The 26815-nt window shown below is 44.5% G+C and overlaps 1 protein-coding gene across 2 annotated transcripts in view; it reads right to left on the reverse strand.

Moving 5' to 3' along the window:
- met (MET proto-oncogene, receptor tyrosine kinase) overlaps positions 1-26815 on the reverse strand; it is a 185057-nt gene that overhangs the window by 24201 nt on the left and 134041 nt on the right. The window contains exons 7-14 of one of the 2 annotated variants that reach the window (XM_033038323.1): positions 24846-24957; positions 22147-22283; positions 17952-18116; positions 16130-16229; positions 7222-7440; positions 3500-3652; positions 2250-2403; positions 1934-2077 (exon numbers count right to left, since the gene is read on the reverse strand). In XM_033038323.1, coding sequence (XP_032894214.1) covers positions 1934-2077; positions 2250-2403; positions 3500-3652; positions 7222-7440; positions 16130-16229; positions 17952-18116; positions 22147-22283; positions 24846-24957 — 1184 coding nt within the window. The remainder of the gene's footprint in view (positions 1-1933; positions 2078-2249; positions 2404-3499; positions 3653-7221; positions 7441-16129; positions 16230-17951; positions 18117-22146; positions 22284-24845; positions 24958-26815) is intronic. The other variant, XM_033038324.1, reaches the window with a different exon arrangement.

Genomic DNA, 26815 nt, shown 5'->3' on the forward strand with positions numbered 1-26815 from the left:
AGCATTCATTAACGATGTGTAGAAAAGAACAGCAGATGCTGATTTAAATCAAAGGTGTACACAAAATGCTGGAGTAACTCAGCGGGACAGGCAGCATCTCTGGAGAGAAGGAATGGGTGACGTTTCGGATCGAGACCCTTCTTCAGACTGATGTCAGGGGAGTGGGCGGGACAAAGTAAAAATGTAGTCAGAGACAGTAAGACAGGTGGGAGAACTGGGAAGGGGGAGAGAGACGGAAAGCAAGAGCTACTCAAAGTTCATACTGCTCGGGTGTAAGCTACCCAAGCAAAATATGAGGTGCTGTTCCTCCAATTTGTGTTTTTGCCATTTGAGTCACTCTACACCTCCACCCCCCACCAGGAAGGTCTTAAAAGCCCTCCGTTTCTTCCTCGACCGCAGAACCAGCCAATTTCCATTTACTAATACTCTCCTCCACCCAGCAGAGCTGGTCCTTGCCCTCAACAACTTCTCATTGGACTCCTCCCACTTCCTCCAAATCCAAGGCGTAGCTATGGGCACTCACATGGGCCCCAGCTATGCCTGCATCTTTGTACATTACGTCGAACAATCCCCGTTCCAGACATACACTGGCCCTATCCCCGAACTCTACCTCTGCTACATTGACGACTGCATTGGTGCTACCTCCTGCACCCATGCAGAACTCACTGACTTCATCAACTTCGCCACTAATTTCCATCCTGCACTCAAATTCACGGATCATCTCCGACATCTCCCTACCATTTCTAGATCTCACCGTCTCCATCGCCGGTAACAGACTATTGACCAACATCTATCACAAACTCACCGACTCCCATAGCTATCTATATTATACTTCTTCCCACCCTGCTTCCTGTAAAGACTCTATCCCCCACTCCCAATTCCTCCGTCTACGCCGCATCTGCGCCCAGGATGAGGTGTTCCATATTAGATCATCGGAGATGTCCTCATTCTTTAGGAAACGGGGGTTCTCCTCTTCCATTATAGTTGGCTCTCACTAGTGTCTCCTCGATATCCTGCAGCTCCACTCTTGCTCCCCCTCCCCCATTCGCAACAAGGACAGAGTCCCTCTTGTCCTCACCTACCATCCCATCAGCCGTTGCATACAGCATATAATCCTCCAACACTTTCGCCACCTCCAACGGGATCCCACTACTGGCCACATCTTCCCATATCCAACCCTTCCTGTTTTCCGCGGAGACCATTCCCTCCGCAACTCCCTGGTCAACTCGTTCCTTCCCACCCAAACCACTCCCTCCTCAGGTACTTTCCCCTGCAACTGCAGGAGATGCAACACCTGTCCCTTTACTTCCCCCCTCGACTCCATCCAAGGACCCCAACAGTTGTTCCAGGTGAGGCTGAGGTTCACCTGCATCTCCTCCAACCTCATCTACTGTATCCACTGTTCCAGGTGTCAACTTCTGTACATCGGCGAGACCAAGCGCAGGCTCGGCGATCATTTTACTGAAGACCTCTGCTCAGTCCGTCTTAACCATGCTGATCTCCTGGTGCCCAAGCACTTCAACTCCCCCTCCCATTCCCAATGTGATCTTTCTGTCCTGGGCCTCCTCCATTGTCAGAGTGAGGCCCAGCGCAAATTGGAGGAGAAGCACCTCATATTTTGCTTGGGTAGTTTACACCCCAGCAGTATGAACATTGACTTCTCCAACTTCATATAGTCCTTGCTTTCCCTCTCTGCATTCCCTCTCACCAGTCTTACTGTCTCCAACTGCATTCTATCTTTGTCCCGCCCACTCCCCTGACATCAGTCTGAAGAAGGGTCTTGACCCTAAACGTCACCCATTCCTTATCTCCAGAGATGCTGCCTGCTGAGTTACTCCAGCATTTTGTGTCTGTATTCATTAAGGATTTTGGTCTCAGGAGAATAGAATACATGGTTCAATATTGAATTAAGATGTGGACTAAATCATCATACCGTCTTGCAGAGTCGTACGATAGTCAGAAGATTCATGAGATATCATTTCTGTAGTGATACTATTTCGTGCTCTTGTATTCACAAGCCGATCGAGGTGCAATGTGTGCGTTCCTCCGTCATACCTCACTACATCTGGGTTTAGATCTTTTAGTAAAACAAGGTCAAATTAGATGGTGAAAATGGAGAATTTTGCAGTTTGAATTGGCATTGAGATCTCATTAGGAAGAACTGTGATTGCAACATGCAGTAAAAGAGTGCAACATGCATTAAGAAATTAATAAGATTGTATAGAGGAAGCATATTGAACAATAAGTACCTTTCATCTTTTTCTTCTTGTACCTCCAAATAAATATTCCAATTATCAGAAGACCCAGGAATATTATCGCAACCACACTCAGGAATGGAATTAAATTCTTATTTTCAAGGACGATTATTGTTCCCAAATAAATTGATGAATTTGCTTTTTTCCACTGAGAGGAAATGAAAAGATTAAGAAAAAAAGGCGTGGTTACAGTTGTCTGCAAAATATATAATCTAGAATTACTTAGACATGATTCTAATTTGCCTAGATTTCTTTTACCAAATATTTCAAGAGAAGCATTTCACAGAGTTATTAATCACAGAAATCGGCCCCTCGGCCCACTGAGTCCATGCTGACAATGTTCTATTCCTATTTTACCACTAATTGCTCTGTAGCCTTTAATGCCTTGATTTTGCAACAACATGTACAATAAACTAAACTTTTGAACTGCAATTAAAATTGGCTCAGGTCTGTAAAATAGTCAATAAACCCTTAATGAACAGGAGACAAAAGGTGAGGCCATGGTTATATGGATGCAACGTATGTCAAATATCCTACCAAGCGTTCTTCCATGGAATTTCAGAACTGTTCTCCCCTGCAATTTATTCTCTCCCATGTGCCAATGTAATTATCTGTAAACCTCAATCCCTGATTGATGGTGTTGTGATCACCATTTCAGGGGCCGAGTTCCTGATTCCTACCACTCCGTGCAAAGTGAATTCCTTCCCATAACCTCTTGTATTGTTAAGTTAACATTTAAAATCAGCTTTTCCTGGTATTTGAACCATTGTGGCGGCCCCTAGTGGTTAGCCACGCGTGGTGCTAACCCTCGGCTCATGGGCTTGGGTCACGTGACTTGGTTTGACGGGAGGCGCAGGTCACGGGGCTCCCCTGGGGTATATAAAGGGTCAGGAACGCCCGTGCCCCTAGTTGTGGTTTTGGGAGCTGTACTGTGCTGTGTATTACGAATAAAGAATTATTTGCTTGACAACTCGTGTCCCGTTTCACCATTTGCTAATTGGAGCTGTTTCCATCTATTTATTTACCCTCTATAAATCTACAATTGCAGGGCTCGACACACTTCTTATATCAATGAATAAATCAGCTTCTTTCATCAGTTATTCATCACCATGTTCAAAAGTACAAATTATGATAATGTGGAGAAGATAAAACAATTAGAGTGTACGTTCTGCCACTTGAACACCCTACTTCCATGAACCACTAAAATCTAATTATGCAAGAATTTAATCATAAATATCTCTTACTTGCACATCCAATTCACTTCGTGAAGCCAGAAGTTCCTGAGGTATGGTGCAAATCAAAGTGTTTGGTTTCAGTTGTATGTGCTCACAGCTCTGGTTTCCAATTGTCAGTATTTTGCCATTGATAGCATCAGGTTGAATTAGTTGTCCTTGAAACTAAAACAAAACATTCCTATGTAAGTTGTTAGAATTATTGCAAAAATTAAACAAACATTTTGGACAAATGAATGGTGTACAGTTATAAACTTCAATCAACATTTTGAGAAGATAGACTCTGGCATAGATTAACAGCATTGATTGTGTGTGTGTGTGTGTGTGTGTATGTGTATGTGTGTGTGTGTGTGTGTGTGTGTGTGTGTGTGTGTGTGTGTGTGTGTGTGTGTGTGTGTGTGTGTGTGTATATCTATATATACAGTGCCCTCCATAATGTTTGGGACAAAGACCCATCATTTATTTATTTGCCTCTGTACTCCACAATTTGAGATTTGCAATAGAAAAAAAAAAATCATGTGGTTAAAGTGCACATTGTCAGATTTTATTAAAGACCATTTTTATACATTTTGGTTTCACCATGTAGAAATTACAGCGGTGTTTATATATAGTACCCCCTTTTCAGGGCAACATAATGTTTGGGACACATGGCTTCACATGCTTTTGTAATTGCTCAGGTGTGTTTAATTGCCTCCTTAACGCAGGTCTCAGCACCTAGTCTTTCCTCCAGTCTTTCTATCACCTTTGGAAACTTTTATTGCTGTTTATCAACTTGAGGACCAAAGTTGTGCCAATGAAAGTCAAAGAAGCCATTATGAGACTGAGAAACAAGAATAAAACTGTTAGAGACATCAGCCAAATCTCAGGCTTACCAAAACTAACTGTTTGGAACATCATTAAGAAGAAAGAGAGCACTGGTGAGCTTACTAATCGCAAAGGTACTGGCAGGCCAAGGAAGACCTCCACAGCTGATGACAGAAGAATTCTCTCTATAATAAGGAAACATCCTCAAACACCTGTCCGACAGATCAGAAACACTCTTCAGGAGTCAGGTGTGGATTTGTCAATGGCCACTATCCGCAGAAGACTTCATGTACCGAAATACAGAGGCTACACTGCAAGATGCAAACCACTGGTTAGCTGCAAAAATAGGATGGCCAGGTTACAGTTTGCCAAGAAGTACTTAAAAGAGCAAACACGGTTCTGGAAAAAGGTCTTGTGGACAGATGAGACGAAGATTAACATATCAGAGTGATGGCAAGAGCATGGAGGAGAGAAGGAACTGCCCAAGATCCAAAGCATACCACCTCATCTGTGAAACACAGTGGTGGGGGTGTTAAGGCCTGGACACGTATGGCTGCTGAAGGTACTGTCTCACTTATCTTCATTGATGATACAACTGCTGATGGCAGTAGCAAAATGAATTCTGAAGTGTATAGACACATCCTATCTACTCAAGTTCAAACAAATGCCTCAAAACTCATTGGCTGGCGGTTCATTCTACAGCAAGACAATGATCCCAAACATACTGCTAAAGCAACAAAGGAGTTTTTCAAAAGCTAAAAAATGGTCAATTCTTGAGTGGGCCAGATCTGAACCCAATTGAGCATGCCATTTATATGCTGAAGAGAAAACTGAAGGGGACTAGCCCTCAAAACAAGCATAAGCTAAAGATGGCTGTAATACAGGCCTGGCAGAGCATCACCAGAGAAGACACCCAGCAACTGGTGATGTCCATGAATCGCAGACTTCAAGCAGTCATTGCATGCAAAGGATATGCAACAAAATACTAAACATGACTACTTTCATTGACATGACATTGCTGTGTCACAAACATTATGGTGCCCTGAAATGGGGAGACTATGTATAAACACTGCTGTAATTTCTACATGGTGAAACCAAAATGTATAAAAATGGCCTTTATTAAAATCTGACAATGTGCACCTTAACCACAAGTGATTTTTTCCTATTAAAAATCTCAAATTGTGGAGTACAGAGGCAAATGAATAAATGATGGGTCTTTGTTGACTCAGTAGGCCTGTGACAATGAATGTGTACACTTTTCCCCTCTGATTGCAATGAACTATAAGAGTCTTGGGGACTAAGTCAGCACACGCCAGTTGCTTAATCAGTGAGAGGAAAAAACCCCCAATATTTTTAGGCAAATTTTACCACTTGTTTCTTCATTCCAGTGGCAGGGATATAGGGACAAGTTATCTACCTGCCGTCTCGGTCACATGCAGACGCAGACAAGAACTATGCAATGGGCTTTTGATTTGCTTTGGGATATTTTAAATTCATGAACTGATGCAAGTCAGCATTGTTCTTAGTAAGTTGGATTATACTCTTCAACTAGTCTCCAAATCTGAGGAAGGACATTATTGCCATAGAGGGAGTGCAGAGAAGGTTCACCAGACTGATTCCTGGGATGTCAGGACTGTCTTATGAAGAAAGACTGGATAGACTTGGTTTATACTCTCTAGAATTTAGGAGATTGAGAGGGGATCTTATAGAAATTTATATAATTCTTAAGGGGTTGGACAGGCTAGATGCAGGAAGATTGCTCCCGACGTTGGGGAAGTCCAGGACAAGGGGTCACAGCTTAAGGATAAGGGGGAAATCCTTTAAAACTGAGATGAGAAGAACTTTTTTCACACAGAGAGTGGTGAACCTATGGAATTCTCTGCCACAGAAGGTAGTTGAGGCCAGTTCATTGGCTATATTTAAGAGGGAGTTAGATGTGGCCCTTGTGGCTAAGGGGATCAGAGGGTATGGAGAGAAGGCAGGTACGGGATACTGAGTTGGATAATCAGCCATGATCATATTGAATGGCGGTGCAGGCTCGAAGGACCGAATGGCCTACTCCTGCACTTAATTTCTATGTTTCTATGTTTCTAAACCCTTTGCCCAGTGAATGTTTTGGAGGAACAAAGAATACAATGAATAACAATTATGCTGAATGTTGGTAATGAACAAAGATCTGATCTGGATCTTCCTCTTCTTGCAAATGAAACATAAACCAAAGGAATAGTTGGCTCTCATGCCGGGTGTTGAGCAGCCAGGTTGTTGCCTCTGCGTCAATGTCTGCCTCCATTGGGTGGGTGGTAGAGCGGGTACCCAGAGATGACATGGTTGGCTGTCTATTGTTCTGCTCTGCATTCACAGGCTGGACTCTGGCGGAGGGAGCCCCCATCTCCACATGCTGGCATTGAAACGCCCAACTCCAGTACCTAGTCTGTTGAGCTTCACCCATGCTCTACTGGGGAGGTCAGACCCTGGACAGCTTTTATCTGGTGAAGAGATGTAGCTGTGTAATGGAGGAATCACAGAGAGGGCATGAACAGGCAGAGACAATGGGTCTGCCAGGACAGTCAGGTTCGTGGATTTTGGGGAGAAGGTAAAATTGGGCCGTGCGGGGCTGGGGAACGATGAGGTTGTGTAATGGAGATGAGGATGATCTGGATGATTCCAGTAATTTTTTTTTAAACCTGCTAATTCTTCCTGGTTCCTGTCATTAATTGTGACAGTTACACACTTTTGAAAATGTCTCTCGAGTTGCAAGATGTACCAATTTATCAGAGGTATTGGGGAGAAATGATTTGGACAAAGCATATTTTCAGATTTAAATAAAGATTATATAAAGGCATGTCATAAGACTACAATCTTAGATTTTCTTTTACAGGCAATATGTGCCAAAGTATACAGTTAAATTGTTCCGATTACAATTCACTTACTTTAATCTCAAGTGCATTGCTGCCACTCTTTTTGATTTCCTTGGGAACTTCAAACGTCTCGAACAAAGGATCTTCCGTGTATCCAAAATTAAACGTTGCCACGGGGACATTGTCAAAGATAAAAGTTGCTTTGCCTTGCGTGGGCAGTGTGAGTTTAAAGCAATTGAGAGGGGGAGTTCGACAGTAGATTACCTTCAAGCTATCCTCATATCTACATGCCTATTTTTGGAAGAAGATAAAGTGGGTATCAAGTTTCCACGTATTAAATAGGAATGCAAAGCTTCACATACAAGATCGCTTTTCACTGTACCTCAATAAACTACCGAACTGAGCTTTTAATATCACATAGATTTGCCGATACATTCCAATATTTTGTCAGTAAACATTCTGTAGCTGCCATCACTTTAGTGCAAAATTCATTTCATGATGTATCTTCCTGATAAGTTAATCAAATGGTGTCAATGTGTGTAAAATAGGAAATGTGTGAAACAAACTAATGCAGTTTTTCATTTGCTAAAGCAAAATGAAAATTAAGCAACAAAGGTATCAACATTTTTTTTTAAATGGAGTAAGATATGATTAATGTTTATCAGTTGTCATGTCAACTAATGATCTCTTGAACCTCTGCAGGTGGAGAGCACGTTGAGTGGTTGCACCAAGTCCTGGCTCAGCAACTCGAACGGCCAGGAATGAAGGAGAAACATGGTGAACACTGCCCAGTCCATCACGGGTAATGAACTCCCCACCAGTGAAGGGCTCCATCGGAAACGCTGCCTCAAATCAGCAGCCAGTATCATCAAGTATTCACACCACCCTGGCCACGCGCTCATTTCACTCCTGCCTTCGCGAAAGAGGTCCAGGAGTCGGAAAACTTTGACGTACAGCTGCACAAAACAGCTTCTTCCCAACAGCTATCATGCATTATAAACTCAAATATAATTCTCAACTACAAAATGTCTTGTTTGCACTAGGGACCTCTACCTTTATTCTCTTTTGAACTATAATATTGGTTTTTTATTTTTTTATTTCTTGGACTTCTTTCTTGTTTTGTTTGTTTGTATATTATACTTGTCTATTGAGTACAGTGTTTACATATCTGCTGAGGGGCTGCAAGAAAGAATTTCATGGTTCCGTTTTGCTACATATGGAAATTAGACACTCTTGATAGACACAAAAAGCTGGAGTAACTCAGCGGGACAGGCAGCATCTCTGGAGAGAAGGAATGGGTGATGTTTCGGGTCGAGACCCTTCAGACAGGTTAGGGATAAGGGAAACGAGAGATATAGACGGTGCCCACCTGAACCTACCTGATCTCCCGGTTGCTGGACACTAATTCTCCTTCCCATTCCTACACAGACCTTTCTGTCCTTGGTCTCCTCCATTGTCAGAGTGAGGGTGAATGCAAATTGGAGGAACAGCAGCTCAGATTTTGCTTGGACAGCTCACAGCCCAGTGGCATCTCACTTCAGGTATCCCCAGCATTCCCTCTCTCTCTCTCTCTCTCTCTCTCTCTCTCTCTCTCTCTCTCTCTCTATCCCTCCCCCACCCAAGCACTAGCTTCTCATTTTCACCCTACAAAGAGCTTATCATCTTTTATCCGTTACTTTTTTTGCATATCTTTCATTCATTGTTCGTTATCTCTCCACATCACCGTATATATCTCTCGTTTCCCTTATCCCCAACTAGTCTGAAGAAGGGTCTTGACCCGAAACGTCACCCATTCCTTCTCTCCAGAGATGCTGCCTGACCCGTTGAGTTACTCCAGCTTTTTGTATCTATCTTTGGTTTAAACCAGCATCTGCAGTTCCTTCATACACAATTAAACACTCTTGACTTGGTATTATTCTGTTTATTTCTAAATTACCTTTACTTGGGTTCAGATTTGAAATTTGCTGATGCTACAAGCCTTGGATTAGCTTAGTTTGGAGATACAGTGTGGAACCAGGCCCTTGGGCTTACTGAGTCCTTGCTGACCAACAATCACCCATGTATTACTGTCCTAAACTCTACTGGCAGTTTACAGAAACCAACTAATCTACAAACCTGTACGTCTTTGGAATGAAAGTAGAAACTGGATAACCTGGAGAAAACCCGCGCGGTCATGGGGAGACGTGCAAACTTCATACAGGCAGCATCCGTAGTCAAAATCAAACCCAAATCTCTAGCGCCATAAGGCAGCAACTCTACTGCAGTGCCACCATGCTGCCCAGGCAATGAAGTAAACTGCATGAATATAGTAGATGGTACACACAAATGCTGGAGAAACTCAGTGGGAGCAGCAGCATCTGTGGAGCGAAGGAAATAGGCAACGTTTCGGGCCGAAACGTTCCAGAGTGGAATTCTCTGCCTCAGAGGGCGGTGGAGGCCGGTTCTCTGGATACTTTCAAGAGAGAGCTGGATAGGGCTCTTAAAGATAGCAGAGTCAGGGCACATGGGGAGAAGGCAGGAATGGGGTACTGATTGGGGATGATCAGCCATTATCACATTGAATGGCAGTGCTGGCTCGAAGGGCCGAGTGGCCTACTCCTGCACTGCCATTCAGTCTGAAGAAGGGTTTCGGCCCGAAACGTTGCCTATTTCCTTCGTTCCATAGATGCTGCTGCACCCACTGAGTTTCTCCAGCATTGTGTACCTTCGATTTTTCAGCATCTGCAGTTCCTTCTTAAACACCGAATATAGTAGATCTCAGAAAGACACTGATATAATGCAAAGAGGAACAGCTGAAGGAATTGAACGCGATAGGTTTGGTACTATTGCGCATCTGATAGAGCTGCTGCGTCGGTGCCAGAGACCCAGGTTCGATCCTGATCTTAGGCTTCATCTTTGTGGACAGAATATAGGTTGAGATCGTTTTTCTTTGAGCAGGCCTTACAGGAGAGTAAAGGCATTTATTCCTTTAGAGAGAGAAACTAACTTTGAGTATAGAAGTTGGGAGGTCATGTTGCAGTTGTATAAGACATTGCTGAGGCCGCATTTACAATATTGAGATCAGTTCTGGGCACAATGTTGGAGGATAGATGTCGTCAAGCTGGAAATGGTGCAGGAAAGATTTACGAGGATGTTGCCAGGACTAGAGGATCTGAGCTATAGGGAGAGGTTGAGTAGGCTGGGAATCTATTCCTTGGAGCGCAGGAGGATGAGATGTACAAAATCATGAGAGGAATAGCTCGGATAGATGCGTAGAGTCTCTTGCCCAGAGTAGAGGAATCGAGGACCAGAGGACATGGGTTCTAGGTGAAGGGGAAAAGATCTAATAGGAATCTGAGAGGTAACGTTTTCACACAAAGGGTGGTGGGTGTATGGAACAAGCTGCCAGAGGAGGTAGTTGAGGCAGGGACTATCCCAACATTTAAGAAACAGTTTCCCAGGTACATGGATTGGACAGGTTTGGAGGACCAAACGTGGGCAGGTGGGATTAGTGTAGCTGGAATATGTTGGCAAGATGGGTCAAAGGGCCTGTTTCTACATTGTATCACCCTGTGACTCGATGACTTCTCGACAAATGAGACATGTCCATAGGTCATTGATTTAAAATCAATGGCCAGAGTACTGAAGGGAAGAAGAAACGTTTTCACAGAGAGGGGTGTGAAGATGTGAACTGTGGTGCGTGACTTATCATTATTAAAATGTGATTGGGTATACTTGAAGCAGAATAATTTTCAGGGCTATGAGAAGAATGTTGGGGACCTGTGTAGCCGTTAACTATAATATCAATGATCACATTTACTTTTTAAATTGCCTTCAGAACTTGCTCACTCACTGGCAAAGATTTGTCTGTATGAAGTCAAGTTCTATTTGTGTACTTGACCCCCCCCCCCCCCTTTAGAATTACACCATCTCCTTGTCTCTGCGAAACATGAGGACTACACACCTATCCACATTAATTTTCAGTTGCTGTCTTTTAGTTTTAGTTCAGTTTAAAGATACAAGGCTGAAACAGGCCCTTCGGCCCACCGGGTCCGCACCGACCAGCGATCCCCACACATTGACACTTACTGCGGACAATTTACACTTATACCAAGCCAATTAACCTACAAACCTGTACGTCTTTGGAATGTGGGAGGAAACCGAAGTTCTCAGAGAAAACCCACACAGGGCATGGGGAGAACGTACAAACTCCGTACAGACAGCACCAGTAGTCGGGATCAAACCCATGTCTCTGGCGCGGCAACTCTACCACTGCTCCACCATATCGCAAAATTGTCTCTGCTCATTTTGCCGTGCCTTTCTGGACAGCTGTTTTGAACAGCTGGTACGGATGTGGTGAGCTGTTGACCTTAAATTCAGTAGATTCCATGATTGCAAGCAGTTACATCTCTCCACTGTGAAAGCTTGGTTTAAAATCAAGGCCAGGGCAGTGGAGGCCAGTTCCCTGGATACTTTCAAAAGAGCATGGGTGGAAATTCTGGGGGGGGGGGGGGGGGGGGGGGGGGGGGGGGGGGAAACGGGGGGACACATCTCCCCATGCTTGAGAGGTGGGGGACAATCCCCCCCATGTTTTGTAATCCGGACTTTATCAGACGCTTATTAAGGGCTGTATCGGACCTGTTCACTGGGCCTTTCAGTGCCCCGCGCGGCTTAAAATCAAACTGCTGCATCGAGGCGATCGAGGCTCCCAATGTTGAAGCCCCCGCCGGCAGATGAAAGCCGACATGAACGGGCCGATTCAAGCCCCACGATTCGGGGCGGACGAAGCTGCTGTTGCTAGAGTTCGGAGTCGGCCACCAATCAGGTCAGCTCCCGATGCTACCGTCCACAGGGCCCATGGCCGAAATTGTGTCCCCGCCATGTTTTTATAGTGATTTCCGTGCCTGCAAGAGAGCTAGATAGGGCTCTTAAAGATAGTGGAGTCAGGGGATATGGGGAGAAGGCAGGAACGGGGTACTGATTGTGGATGATCAGCCATGATCACATTGAATGGCGGTGCTGGCTCGAAGGGCCGAATGGCCTACTCCTGTGCCTAATGTCTATTGTTTAATACATGATTACGATCGAGCCACGAACAATGTATACAAGGGAATAACGTTTAAGGTGCAAGGTAAAACCAGCAAAGTCCAATCAAGGATAGTCCGAGGGTCACCATCGAGGTAGATATTAGATCAGCACTGCTCTCTGGTTGTGGTAGGATGGTTCAGTTACCTGATAACAGCTGGGAAGAAACTGTCCCTGAATCTGGTGGTGTGAGTTTTCACACTTCTATATCTTTTGCCTGATGGGAGAGGGGAGAAGAGGGAGTGGCCAGGGTGCGACTTGTCCTTGATTATGCTGCTGGCCTTGCTGAGGTGTGAGGTATAAATGGAGTCAATAGAAGGGAAGGTTGGTTTGTGTGATGGTCTGGGCTGCGTCCACAATTCACTGCAATTTCTTGCAGTCTTGGATGGAGCTGTTCCCAAACCATGGTGTGATGCATCCCAATAAAATGCTCCCTATGTTGCATTTGTGCTCTGTAAATGGCTCCAATTGCTCTCATATCTGCTTCCACCGCCTCACCTGGCAGTGCGTTCCAGGCCCATTCCAGCCTGTTCATCACACTCTGCAAAGAAATCTGGTTTGCAAATCTTTAAATGCTCCTCTTCTTATCCTGAATCTGTGCCCCCTATTCACCCTGAGCATAAGTGACTATTTACCAAATCCATGCCCCCCAATTTTATACTCTTCCATCAGTCCCCCCCCTCCCCCCCCTTGGATGCCACGACTGCACAGAAAATGACACAATGACCATGCACCTTATATGTTATCCCCTTGTGTATCTATACACTGCTCATGGCTGCAGTAACTCAGCTGGTCAGGTAGCATCTTTGGAAAACATGGAGAGGTGCCATTTTGTGTTGAGACCCTTCTTTAGTTTAGTTTAGTTTAGTCTAGACATACAGCGTGGAAACAGGCCCTTCGACCCACCGGGTCCGCGCCAACCAGTGATCCCCGCACATTAACACCATCCTATACCCACTAGGGACAATTTTTGCATTTACAAAGCCAATTAACCTACAAACCTGTACGTCTTTGTAGTATGGGAGGAAACCGAAGACCTCGGAGAAAACCCACGCAGGTCACGGGGAGAACGTACAAACTCCGTACAGACAGCACCCGTAGTCGGGATCGAGCCCGGGTCTTTCCCCCCAAAGGTAGTGGGAAGCAGGACAGTTGCAATTGTCACTATACCAGGCAATGTTTTTCACATCTGCCAAACCCAAGTTAGAGTTAGAATTTGAGTCACAACACAGAAACAGTCCCTTCGGCCCATTGAGTCCATGCTGACCATCAATTACCTATAGTAGAAAGATAGAAACATAGAATATAGGTGCAGGAGTCGGCTATTCAGCCCTTCGAGCCAGCACCACCATTCAATATGATCATAGCTGATCATCCAGAATCAGTACCCTGTTCCTGCTTTCTCCCCATATCCCTTGATTCCATTAGCCCCAAGAGCTTTATCTAACTCTCTTGTATACATCCAGTGAATTGGCCTCCACTGCCTTCTGTGGCAGAGAATGTCACAGATTCACAACTCTCTGGCTATCTGTACTAATCCTATACTTGTTTATTCTCTCCACATTCTCCGTAACTCATCCCTTCAGATTACACCCCTCACCCACACACTGGGGGTAATTCACAGAGGCCCAATGACTACTGACCCACACATCTGTGGAATGTGGGAGGAAACTGGAGCACCCAGGAGAAGCTCAAATGGACACAGGGAGTAGGTGCTAATGCCGTACATCATCGGCTGAAGTCAGGATCGAACCTGGGTCTCCGGCGCTGTGAGGCAGCAATTCTACTTAGTGCCACAGTACTGGCCAGCTGAACAAAACCAGCTTTCAATGAAAAGATTTTGGCCATGAAGTTTGTAATGTTAAGCAATGTTAAGTTGTAATTTTGGTTGCATGTACATGTTTTTCCTTTGTTGCTTGCGAAACTGATCTAATGGTTCACTTAGCAGAGTTGTACTTACTAAACAGGGTGAAACAAGAATGTGGCAACTTCCTGTTCTATCACTGTGGGATTTAGTGAATTGTTTTTCAATTTCCCCTTTTCCCACGTTGATGGTAAACACCTCCGCTGTGACCTGTCAATGTCGACTCACCTTGAACTAATTTGTCTTTTCAACAGTTCTTTCTAACTTATTGACTTGACAAACTTAAACTCCACCTGGTTACACAATGCCAAGCAGCATTGTGTTTATAATTAACTTGCTCTGCTGCTGAGAAATGCACCAACAGAAGCTAGCTTTAATAGCCTGCCTCACAAATATTTTTATCTTTAATCAAAAGTTTCATGTGTTTTTTTTGATTGTTTGATTGAAAGATACAGCATGAAAACAGGCCCTTCAGCCCACCGGGTCCATGCCAACCCCTTCACACTAGTTCTATGTAATCCCACTTTCAAATCCAATCACTGCATACTAAAGGGCCTGTCCCACTGGGAGTCATTTGCACGTCACGCAGATTGCACGCAAAGATTTTGTATATCCTCAAATCATGGGGCGCGGCACAACACGTGCATCGTGACGCGTAAATCATCTGGCGTAAATTATGCGCTAATGACGCCCAAGTGAGACAGGCCCTTCAGTTTGTAACAAGGAACTGCAGATGCTGGTTTTAACCGAAGATGGACACAAAAAGCTGGAGCATCTCTGGAGAGAAGGAATGGGTGACCTTGAAGAAGGGTCTCGACCCGAAACGCCACCCATTCCTTCGCTCCAGAGATGTTGCTTGTCCTGCTGAGTTACTCTATCTTTTTGTGTCTATCACTGCAGTTGATAGGGGCCAATTAACCTACAAAACCTGCATGTGTTTGGGATGCGAGAGGAGACTGGAGCACCCAGAGTAAACCCACACAGTCACAGGGAGAACGGGCAAACTCCACACGGACTACACCAGAGGTCAGATTCGAACTCGAGTCTCTGGCATTGTGAGATAGCAGCTCTACAAGCTGTGCCATTGTGCCGAGGTTACTGGACAACTCAAACCCAAATCTTTTATGTGCCATTTTGCAGTGCGAAACTCCATTTCTCAGCAAGTTAACCTGCAGATGTTAAGTGGTGTTGGGTTGTGATTGTATTTTGAGTTTAGGAATATCAAAATGTAATCCCTTAATGATTAGAGTGTAGGTCAATGGGAACCAGTAATTAAGGAAAAAGATTTGAGGGGACAAAGAAAAGTTGTTTCGAAGAGTGGTTATAATGGGCTGATCACTTTAACATGTGCCAATCTAAAAATTACCAAAAGGTTCATTAGAAGGGGTTGGCATGTGATTACATTTGCCCCGAATTAGTAGATTCAGAATTGATTTAATGGGAAACCATAAGGTGCTGAGTTACTCCAGTAATGCACGTTTTGTTTTGTAAACCAAGATACTTAGAATGATAGACACAAAAAGCTGGTGTAACTCAATGGGTCAGGCAGCATCTCTGGAGAAAAGGAATATGTGATGTTTCGGGTCGAGACCCTTCTTCAGGATTTTTCTTCAGTCTGAAGAAGGGTCTCGACCTGAAATGTCGCTATTCCTTTTCTCCGGAGATGCTGTCTGACCCGCTGAGTTACTCCAGCTTTATGTGTCTACCTTAGATTTAAACCAACATCTGCAGTTCCTTCCCACACATACATAGAATGATAATGCCATTTAGGAGCGTAAACAGGAAGGACATTTTAACACAGAGCATAATGATAACTGGAATTCTCCCCCGCCACTCAAGTTATGTTGGTCTATTAACACTTACAAAAACGTTCCATCAGTAATGAGTCTGGCGAGATGGAATTAAGGGGGGGGGGGGGGTGTCAGGGTGAATTAAGTTTGAGTATCTTACTACAGGAACTAATTAAATGATTGCAAAGACTAAATGCTGAACATTCTACACATGTTGCTATGTTCCTCGGTTATATCAGCGAGCAATGAATGGAACACTTACCACATGAAACTTCTTTGACTCTTGTTGTACAGTTATTACCATCTGGGGAGACTGCACAAAATTCAAATTTATTCCTTTCACAGTCACTGTGCTGCCTCCACTGTAACAGAGAAATAGGTGTTTATAGTTCTGTTCTTGAAAATGAATAGATGTTACAAAGCCATGACTGGGCACCATACCCAAGGAAGAATGTGTGGGGCTCTGGAGAGGGTCCAGAGGAGGTTTACGTGAATGATCCCAGGAATAAGTTGGTTAGCATATGATGAGCGTTTGACGGCACTGGGCCTGTACTCGCTGGAGTTTAGAAGAATGAGGGACCTCAATGAAACATACAGAATGGTGAAAGGCTTGGATAGTGTGGATGTGGAGAGGATGTTTCCACTGGTGGGAAAGTCTAGAATTGGAGGTCATAGCCTCAGAATTAAAGAACGTTCCATTAGGAAGGAGATGAGGAGGAATTTCTTTAGCCAGAGGGTGGTGAATCTGTGGAATTCTTTGCCACAGTATGCTGCAGTTGCCGTCAATGGATATATGTAAAGCAGAGATAGATATAACCATATAACAATTACAGCACGGAAACAAGCCATCTCGGCCCTACAAGTCCGTGCCGAACATTTATTTTCCCCTTGTCCCATCTACCTGCACTCAGACCATAACCCTCCATTCCTAGTCCCATATACCTATCCAATTTATTTTTAAATGATAAAATCGAACCTGCCTCCACCACTTCCACTGGAAGCTCATTCCACACAGCTACCTAACTTATTCAACCTTTCTCTATAACTTAGTTGCTGAAACCCAGGCAACATTCTAGTAAATCTCCTCTGTACTCTCCCTATTTTGTTGACATCCTTCCTATAATTGGGCGACCAAAATTGTACACCATACTCCAGAATTGGACTCACCAATGCCTTGTACAATTTTAACATTACATCCCAACTTCTATACTCAATGCTCTGATTTATAAAGGCTAGCACACCAAAAGCTTTCTTTACCACCCTATCTACACGAGATTCCACCTTCAGGGAACTATGCACAGTTATTCCTAGATCCCTCTGTTCAACTGCATTCCTCAATTCGCTACCATTTACCATGTACGTCCTATTTTGATTTGTCCTACCAAGATGTAGCACCTCACACTTATCAGCATTAAACTCCATCTGCCATCTTTCAGCCCATTCTTCCAAATGGCCTAAATCTCTGTAGACTTTGGAAATCTACTTCATTATCCACAACACCACCTATCTTAGTATCATCTGCATACTTACTAATCCAATTTACCACACCATCATCCAGATCATTGATGTACATGACAAACAACAGTGGACCCAACACAGGTCCCTGAGGCACCCCACTAGTCACCGGCCTCCAACCTGACAAACAGCCATCCACCATTACTCTCTGGTATCTCCCATTCAGCCACTGTTGAATCCATCTTGCTACTCCTGCATTAATACCCAACAATTGAACCTTCTTAACCAACCTTCCATGAGGAACCTTGTCAAAGGCCTTACTGAAGTCCATATAGACAACATCCACTGCTTTACCCTCATCAATTTCCCTAGTAACCTCATTAAAAAATTCAAGAAGATTAGTCAAACATGACCTTCCAGGCACAAATTCATGTTGACTGTTCCTAATCAGACCCTGTTTATCCTGATAGACTCATGATTTATACAGGTGTCGGGGGTTATGGGGAGAAGGCAGGAGAATGGGGTTAGTAGGGAGATAGATCAGCCAGAGGGAGATAGAATGATGGCAGAGTAGACTTAATGGGCCGAATGGCCTAATTCTGCCCCTATCACTTATGAACACGTCTCACCTGCAGAATGACCATACTGGATAAATCTCAGTGATTGTTGGATTTTCCACATATAGGAATTGATTTTTGAATTCTCGGATGGCGGCATCTATTTTCAAAACCACAGAGTACATCTGCATGGAAGCATGGGCTGGAGTCGAGCACTCAATCTTGGTTTCAGAAATGCTGAAATACATGTGTTTAAAAAGACACAGAGGTTAACTTAATAATTGGCTTCAGAGTTGAATCCATCTGGAGTACAGCGAAACCAAATTAAAAACCCCACAGAATTCCAGGTCCATTTCCTTGCAGGCAGGAAACTCCAAAAAATATTAAACAGTGCAGGAAGGAGATGCAGATGCTGGTTTAAACCGAAGATAGACACAAAAAGCTGGAGTAACTCAGCGGGACAGACAGCATCTCTGGAGAGAATGAATGGGTGACGCTTTGTGTCGAGACCCTTCAGACTGAACCCGTGACTGAAGACGAGTCTGAAGAAAGTTCTCGACACAAAACGTCACCTATACCTTTTTTCCGGAGATGCTGTCTGACCCGCTGAATTACTCCAGCTTTTTGTGTCTATCTTGGACAGTAAACTGGGCCTTGCTTTAGGTGGCTTACCACCGACTTTGCTGGAAGTTGGCAGCAGAATGGCCCTGAGAGTGCATGGATTTGGGCTAAGTCTGATGCTTTCCATGGTGCAACAGCAAGTGACTCAAAGTTCATTTGGATAACTGACAATTTGGGATGGTACTAGGGATTTTATTCTAAATGCCGTCAGTATAGAGAAATGCCCCTGTCCCACTTAGGAAACCTGAACGGAAACCTCTGGAGACTTTGTGCCCAACCCAAGGTTTCCGTGCGGTTCCCGGAGGTTTTTGTCAGTCTCCCTACCTGCTTCCACTACCTGCAACCTCCGGCAACCACCTGCAACCTCCGGGAACTGCACGGAAACCTTGGGTTGGGCACAAAGTCTCCAGAGGTTTCCGTTCAGGTTTCCTAAGTGGGACAGGGGCAAAAAAGGGTCTAGAATTCACTTGCCTTGGATATAGTGCAACGCAGATTCTTTACTGATTTCTGGAATAGGATGTGTGGGAAAGAACAGCAGATGCTGGTTTAAATCGAAGATAGATACAAAATGATGGAGTAATTCAGTGGGACAGGCAGCATCTCTGGAGAGAAGGAATGGGTGATGTTTCGGGCCGAGACCCTTCTTCTGACTTCTTCCTTTTCTCCAGAGATGCTGCCTGTCCCGCTGAGTTACTCCAGCATTTTGTGTTTATCCTGGAATAAGATATTTGTCCTATGAGGAAAAAAGACAAATTACACATTCGTACCGTGCGATCGGGATAATTTACAGAGGCCAATAAACCCACCAAACCGCCCGCTTTGGAATGTTGGAGCACCCGGAGAACAAACACTGTAATGGGGAGATGGACACAAAATGCTGGAGTAACTCAGCGGGACAGGCAGCATCTCTGGAGGGAAGGAATGGGCGACGTTTCAGGTCGAGACCCTTTTAAGTCTCATACAGACATCATGGGAAGCTAGGATTGAACCCACACTGCACATGAGTAGCAGCAACCCAAGCTGTGCCACACTGCAGCCTAGGCCTCTGGTGGCTTCGAGGCCTACTTTCTATTTGTTTGATACTTTATTATCACACGTGACATGTCACAGTGAAATCCTTTGTTTTGAATGCCATATGCAAGTATGTAAAGAGTCACTGACAAAGGGCTCTGACAAAGTTAAGGGCCTGTCCCGCTTGGCCGTCACTTGTGCCTCATTTACGCCTTATATGTAAATTAGGTCGACGTGTCGAGACACGTGGGGTGCGCATGCGATGCGCATGGTGAGGCGTGGAATCATATGCTGTGGCGCGCGGCGCTCCAGGATTTAGTAGAGGAACAAAATCCTCGCGCGCCACCTGCGTGACGTATCGCTGACGCATTGGGTACGCACACTGACGCATTGGCGTCCCGACGTCTCACGTGACGCATGGTTACGTCACCGTGCGTCAACGTCCTTGCGTCAACTTTCTGCCGCGCTCCGCAGGGTATTCCAATGACGTCACGCGCACCATACAGCTGTGCTGACGCATGATGACGGGTGATTTGCGAGCGACGTTGTGCATCACGACTCGTCGACCTATTTTACATATGATGCGTAAATGAGGCGTACATGACGGCCAAGTGGGACAGGCCCTTTACAAAGTGTTCATTAGTCCCCAATAGTCCCTCTCTGTTCTCACCCCCCCCCCCCCCCCCCCCCCCACCACGCCGGGTTCCCATTTGTTCTCGACGGCCCCCTCTACTTGCTGCGAACAATCTAAAGAAAGCTTTGGTTCATTAGATTGCTATTATTGAAGTATAAATTTATAAAATGCATAGCTCTGCTTAGAACCTCAGCAGAACTGATGAAATTCAGATGTGAGCAGTCTGATTAACCGATTAACAACTGAAGTACTGTCTCTGTTTCGCTTCCCACTGATGCAATCTGTGTGTGGAACGTGAGTGGGTTGGTCGGCACTTCGATTTCTAACATCTGCAGTGTTGTGGGGAGTTTACTTTAGAGAAGCAGCATGGAAAAGTGCTCCACCTCCCACCGACTCCACACCGACTCCACACCGACTCCACACCGACCATGGATCACCCGTTTTCATTATCCCTGCGTTATTCCACTTTTGCAACCTCGCCCTCCACATTACGGGCGATATCTTGAGGCCAATTAACCCGCACGTCTCTGGGATATGGGAGCACCCGGAGAAAACGCACGCAGTCAGAGGTAGAGGTCCACACAAACAGAATCAAACCTGGGTGTCTGGCAATACAAGGCAGCAGCTCCACCAGCTGCCAGAACTTTTGTTTTTCATTTTCACATGAATGAAAAACATTGACCTGTATTTTTTTGGGGAGGTTGGTGTAATCTGTGACAATTCTCTTCGGAAACAGAAGATGGAGCCATTGGGCCAACGAAGGGTTCTCCACTTTTAATTAGTGACTACAAACTTTCTATTTGCCAGATCAAGTTGTGGAAGAACACTTAGTTTATCTAAACCTCGTTGGTCCTCAAAGTTGCATTAGCCTTTTTTATTTATTTTTTTAAAACCCAAAATAATTTTAATCAATTATTTACAAAAATGACATGTACAACACAAAAGTGGCTTGTACCGCCAGACAAACAAACCCACCACCATGATACAAAGTCAAACAAATATTCTTAAATTCTGAATATCATACAACTAATTTCCCCATCCTTATTGAGAATACATTCCACCTCCCGCAGAGCCCAGGGTGCCTGTGGACAGCGCATGGTCCCTTTCTAAAACCACCCGGGCGCGGACGTGACCCCGGAAAAGGGTCAGGCTCGGGCAGAGCCCTCTTCCACTGCATCAGTTTTTAGGGATTTTTAGCCGACAGATTACATGCATATACTGTCACCCTATACACTATGTAACGACTGCACTGAGAACAGGAATTGCTTGAAATACAGGGTGGAGAAGGAAGCATCTTTGGAAGGAGACTCAGAGAACGCTTCAGGTGAATTCGTATATCCTGGATCTCTTGATTAAATTTCAGATTGCCAGCAACCACAATGTTCTACTATTGTGTCTAAACTCACAATAATGCAAATAAGCAAAATGAGAAGCAAGTAAATAGGATCTAGTGCCTTTTCCTTTTTGGAGTTTTATGCAGTTTCCTTTTGGAACTGTGTGCTGTTTTCATCTCCTAATTTGAGGAAGGACATTCTTGCTATTGAGGGAGTGCAGAGTAGGCTCACTGGCTTAATTCCCGGGATGGCGAGACTAACATATGATGAAATAATGGATTGACTGGGCTTGTGTTCACTGGCATTTAGAAGGATGAGAGGGAATCATATACAATTATTAAGGGATTGGACAGGCTAGATGCAGGAAAAATATTCTTGATGTTGGGTCCAGAACCAGGGGTCACCCATAGAGTTGTGAATCTGTGGAATTCTCTGCTACAGAAGACATTGGAGGCCAATTCACTGGATGTTTCAAGAGAGTAAGATATAGCTCTTAGGACTAACAAAATCAAGGGATATGGGGAAAAAGCAGGAACGTGGTACTGATTTTGGATGATTAATCATGATCATATTGAATGGCGGTGTTGGCTCGGAGGGCCGAATGTCCTACTTCTGCACTTGTTTTCTATGTTTCTATGAACCACGTTTCTTAAAAAGGAAAACATACCTTTTTAAATCACATGCTTTTCCTCCAATGGAAACCTCCCTTCTGTTTCCGCTGTCCAAGTACTTGCCGGTGATTGTCAGTCGGGTCCCTCCGGACTTTGAACCATAAGTGGGAGAGATGCTGGTAATCGCTGGATTCTGTCACCCGATCGCAAACAAAAGAAAATTGGTCAAATTCCATTGTTCATTTTGAATGAGAAATAGCAGAGAGTTTGCCTGTACACCAGTGCGCTTTACTGTAGGAAGGCTGATTATTAAGGTGCCGTGGGTATTTGCTGCCATCAGGCTTCTCTGAAAAATGACCACTCTTCTCAACAGGGCCCACGTCAGTTTCCAACTGGTTTAATTCAACCTTGGGCATCACATCTCTGGTCACTAGTTTTTTTTCTGCATTTGCAGGAGGAAAGCTGATGAGTTTCTCCTCTCTAACTTGAGGACAGTACAGTGTTGCAGCTGGTAGAGTTGCTGTCTCAGTGCCAGAGACCCAAGTTCAAGAGAGTTTATTGTCATGTGTCCCAGATAGGACAATGAAATTCTTGCTTTGCTTCAGCATAACAGAATTTAGCAGGCATAAATAAATACAGAACAGATCAGTGTGACCATATACCATTGAATATATATACACACACACACACACACATAAATAAGCATATAAAGTGCAATAGGCTGTTAAAGTTCCGATTTTTGTTTGAGTTTAATTTAATTGTCTGATAGCTGTGGGGAAGTAGCTATTCCTGAACCTGGTTGTTGCAGATTTCAGGCTCCTGTACCTTCTACCTGGTGGCAGCGGAGAGATGAGTGTGTGGCCAGGATGGTGTGGGTCCTTGATGATGCTGCCAGCCTTTTTGAGGCAGCGACTGTGATAGATCCCCTCGATGGTAGGGAGGTCAGAGCCGATGATGGACTGGGCTGTGTTTACAACTTTTTGCAGTCTTTTCCGCTCCTGGGCACACAAGTTGCCGAACCAAGCCACGATGCAACCGGTCAGTATGCTCACTACTGTGCACCTGTAGAAGTTCGAGAGAGTCCTCCTCGACATACCGACTCTCTGTAATCTTCCCAGGAAGTGGAGGCGCTGATGTGCTTTCTTTATAATTGCATCAGTGTTCTGGGACCAGGAGAGATCTTCAATCCTTACCTCAGGCACTGCCTGTGTGGAGTTTGCATGTTCTCCCTGTGACCATGAGGGCTTCCTCTGGGTGCTTCTGTTACCCCCATATCCCAAAGACGTGCAGGTTTATAGGTTAATTGTAACCACATTGTGTAGGAGAGGGATAACATAGAACCAGCGTGAAAGGGTGCTCGATGGTCGGTGTGGATCGGGCTGCAGGACCTCTTTCCAAGCTGAATCCCTCATTTAATCAATCAAACATTCAGTGAAGATGATGCTAATTGGAATGCCTGAGCCTCAGCTTTGGCCAAGAACTATGAGCTTTGCTGGACAGGATAAGACTGCAGATACATCTCTGGGGACAACCACGGGAGCAGCAACTTAAAGCCTAACACTGCAAATTTACTGCAAAAATGCACTGATCATGCAGCATGAGAAATCTTCAACTGAAAACGTTGGGCTTGGGAGGATGTTGTAACAACTGAAAGGCCAGCCAATGATTGCAAGTCGGAATAGAACTATGAATGAATTGAGACTTATCCATTCCCTACACACCAAGGGCAATTCACCGACAAACCCACACGTCTTTGGGATGTGGGAGGAAACCAGACCAGCTGGAGGAAACCCAAGCGATCACAGCAACAACAGGCAAACTCCACACAGACAGCACCGATGTCAGGGTCGAACCCAGGTCTCTGGCACGGTGAAATAGTAGTTTAGTTTAGAGATACAGCACCGAGCCTGCGCCGACCAGCGATCTCCGCGCACTAAAATTATCCTCCACACACTAGGAACAATTTACACTTATACCAAGTATACAAACCCAAGCCAATTAACCTACAAACCTGTATGTCTTTGGAGTGTGGGAGGAAACCGAAGATCTCCGAGAAAACCCACGCGGTCACAGGGAGAAGGTACAAACTCTGTACAGACAGCACCCGTAGTCAGAATCGAACCCGCGTCCATGAGGCTGCAAACGCTGCAAGGCAGCAACTCTACCACTCCGCCACCGTGCCGCCAGAGTTCCACCAATTGTACCATTGCCTTATTGGGGCCCATGACACTCAGATGTTGCCAGTTTAGTGGCAAGTTCAAAATATTTTAAAAGGATTTAAAATTTCAGTGGCACTCACCTCCTTCCAGCTGCATTCCTCCAATAGCTTTCTATTTATGCGGAGATCTATCTGAAGTTGGCTCACATTTTAAATTGACAATTTAATACCACGAGTCAGGTTTGTGCTTGTCAGTGCATGAACAACTATTGCAGTGCTTCAATTTCCAGAGGAAAATGACCATATGTGAAAAATAGGCCGGATGATAGCTCTGTGTGGGTTGTGTACAGATTAATACAGAGGCAGATGGGCGACACTGTTAACTATCTCTCTTTCTCTCTCTCTCTCTCATGGAAGAGATTGAGAGAAAATGGTTCTCAATGCAAAAAGGCACCAAACAAGTATACACCAATAGTCAAATGCTTCAAAAGACAGCTGCAACTTACAATTAACATAATTATCAAAAGATCACATTATCACATTAAAAATAAAATTAGGAATACTAACAATGCAAAAATAGAAAACCACATTTCTTACCACGAAAGAAAAGCCGACGGCTTGTGTTGTTAAATTTCTGTTCAATGTTAAATAAATGTAGACTGGATTATAATCTTGTGTGACGTTAAGTGCTTCCAATAGGCAAACAAGTCTTTGGAAAAAAAAAATTAACTGACATTACAAAACAGGAAATAAGACATTATAATTCATCATCGTTACTGCAGATGCTGGTTTAAACTGAAGATAGACACAAAATGCTGGAGTAACTCAGCGGGACAGGCAGCATCTCTGGAGAGAAGGAATGGGTGACGTTTCGGGTCTGAAGAAGGGTCTCGACCTGAAACATCACCAATTGCTTCTTTCCAGAGATCCTGCCTGTCCTACTGAGTTACACCAGCAAATTGTATCCATCTTCATGTTAAAAATATGAATGTATGATAAATCGATTTGCTTTCATTATTTTCTTTATCTGAATAAAACTTTTTTTTCCCCCACTGAAGATTCAGATCTAAAGTCTGAGGTGCGAACATTCACATAACCAGTGCTGCAGATATTCAAGGACTACAAGGGGAAAAAAGGAGAGAACAGGGAATGTAGGGGCTGCACTGTGGCATAGCAGTAGAACTACTGCTTTACAGCGCCAGAGACCCAGGTTCGATCCTGACTACGGGTGCTGTCTGTACAGAGTTTGTACTTTCTCCACGTGACCCAAGTGGGTTTTCTCTGGGATCTCCAGTTCCCTCTCACACTCCAAAGACGTAGAGGATTTGGGGTTAATTGGATTGGCAGACATGTAAATTGTCCCCAGTGTGTGCAGGATGATGTTAATGTGTGGGGATCGCTGGTCGGTGAGGGCTCGGTGGGCCGAAGCGCCCTGTACCTCTAAACTAAACTAAAAATGAAACTCCACCAGTCAAGCAGCAACTGTGGCCAGAGGAATCAGATAATGCTTCGAGTCAGGGACCTTTCCTCACAACCGGGGAAGAGTTATAGCTTTGGGGGAAAAGAATGAGGGATAAGACAAGTGGAGATTGGTTAAAACACATCAACTGACAACAAGCGCAAGTACTAATGCTGCCTCACCCACGGAGTTTCTCCAGCATTTTTGTCTTCCTTCGATCTTTCTTAAACTCACCGTTAGGGAGGTACTTTTTCAAAAAATGAGGTGAGAAAACTAGGAATACTTAGGGGATTGGAAGAAGCGGTTGCTTTTATACTCTCCCTGCCGCCCAAGATGTTCAGCATTAATGTTTGCCGATTGTGGGTTGGCGGTGATGGTGGAATGAAGCAAGTGGAGGTTTGGAACTGAAGACAAGCATCCAAGATTACACCCAAGTGTAAACAGGTCATCATTTGAGTGATTACTTGATTACACAGGTGATCATTCTATTGTCACCAGGTTGATGCTGTCCCAGACTCACGTAAAGGGGCTGTCCCACTTGGGCGACCTAATTGGCGAGTTTTAAAAAATGACATGTTGAAGACCTCCTTCGACTATGTTGAAAAACAGCTTTGACTAGCTACGACTAACTTTGGGAAAATTGGACACCGAATAGGAGAGTGAAGACGACCTCCTTCGAACTCCCTTCGACTATGATGAAGACTATCTACGACTACCTTCAACTACCCTTGATTACCTATGAGTTAAAAAAGTATCGATTTTCTCCATGGCGACCTTTTTTTACTCATGGCATTTTTTTACATATTGAAAAAAACGCCGTGACCTAGCTGAGGCCTCGAGTACGCGGTGACCACTCTCGAGCATGAAGGAGAGTTACAAAGACCTCCTTGTGTCGATCATGCTGCGAGTACGAGTCGAGGGCAAACTCGCAGATTAGGTCGCCCAAGTGGCACAGGGCCTTAACAGGCAAGATGGTGATGGAGCAAAAATCAAGACTTTAGTCAGTCAGAATCTGTTAGTGGAAATTGGAGATAATGTACTGGGATCATTCATTGTGTGGGGATCAATCGAGAAGTGTCCTTTAGCCTAGAACAAGGGAAGTCCATAA

This window comes from Amblyraja radiata, chromosome 19 (genome assembly GCF_010909765.2).
Source record: "Amblyraja radiata isolate CabotCenter1 chromosome 19, sAmbRad1.1.pri, whole genome shotgun sequence".
Classification (NCBI taxonomy): domain Eukaryota; kingdom Metazoa; phylum Chordata; class Chondrichthyes; order Rajiformes; family Rajidae; genus Amblyraja; species Amblyraja radiata.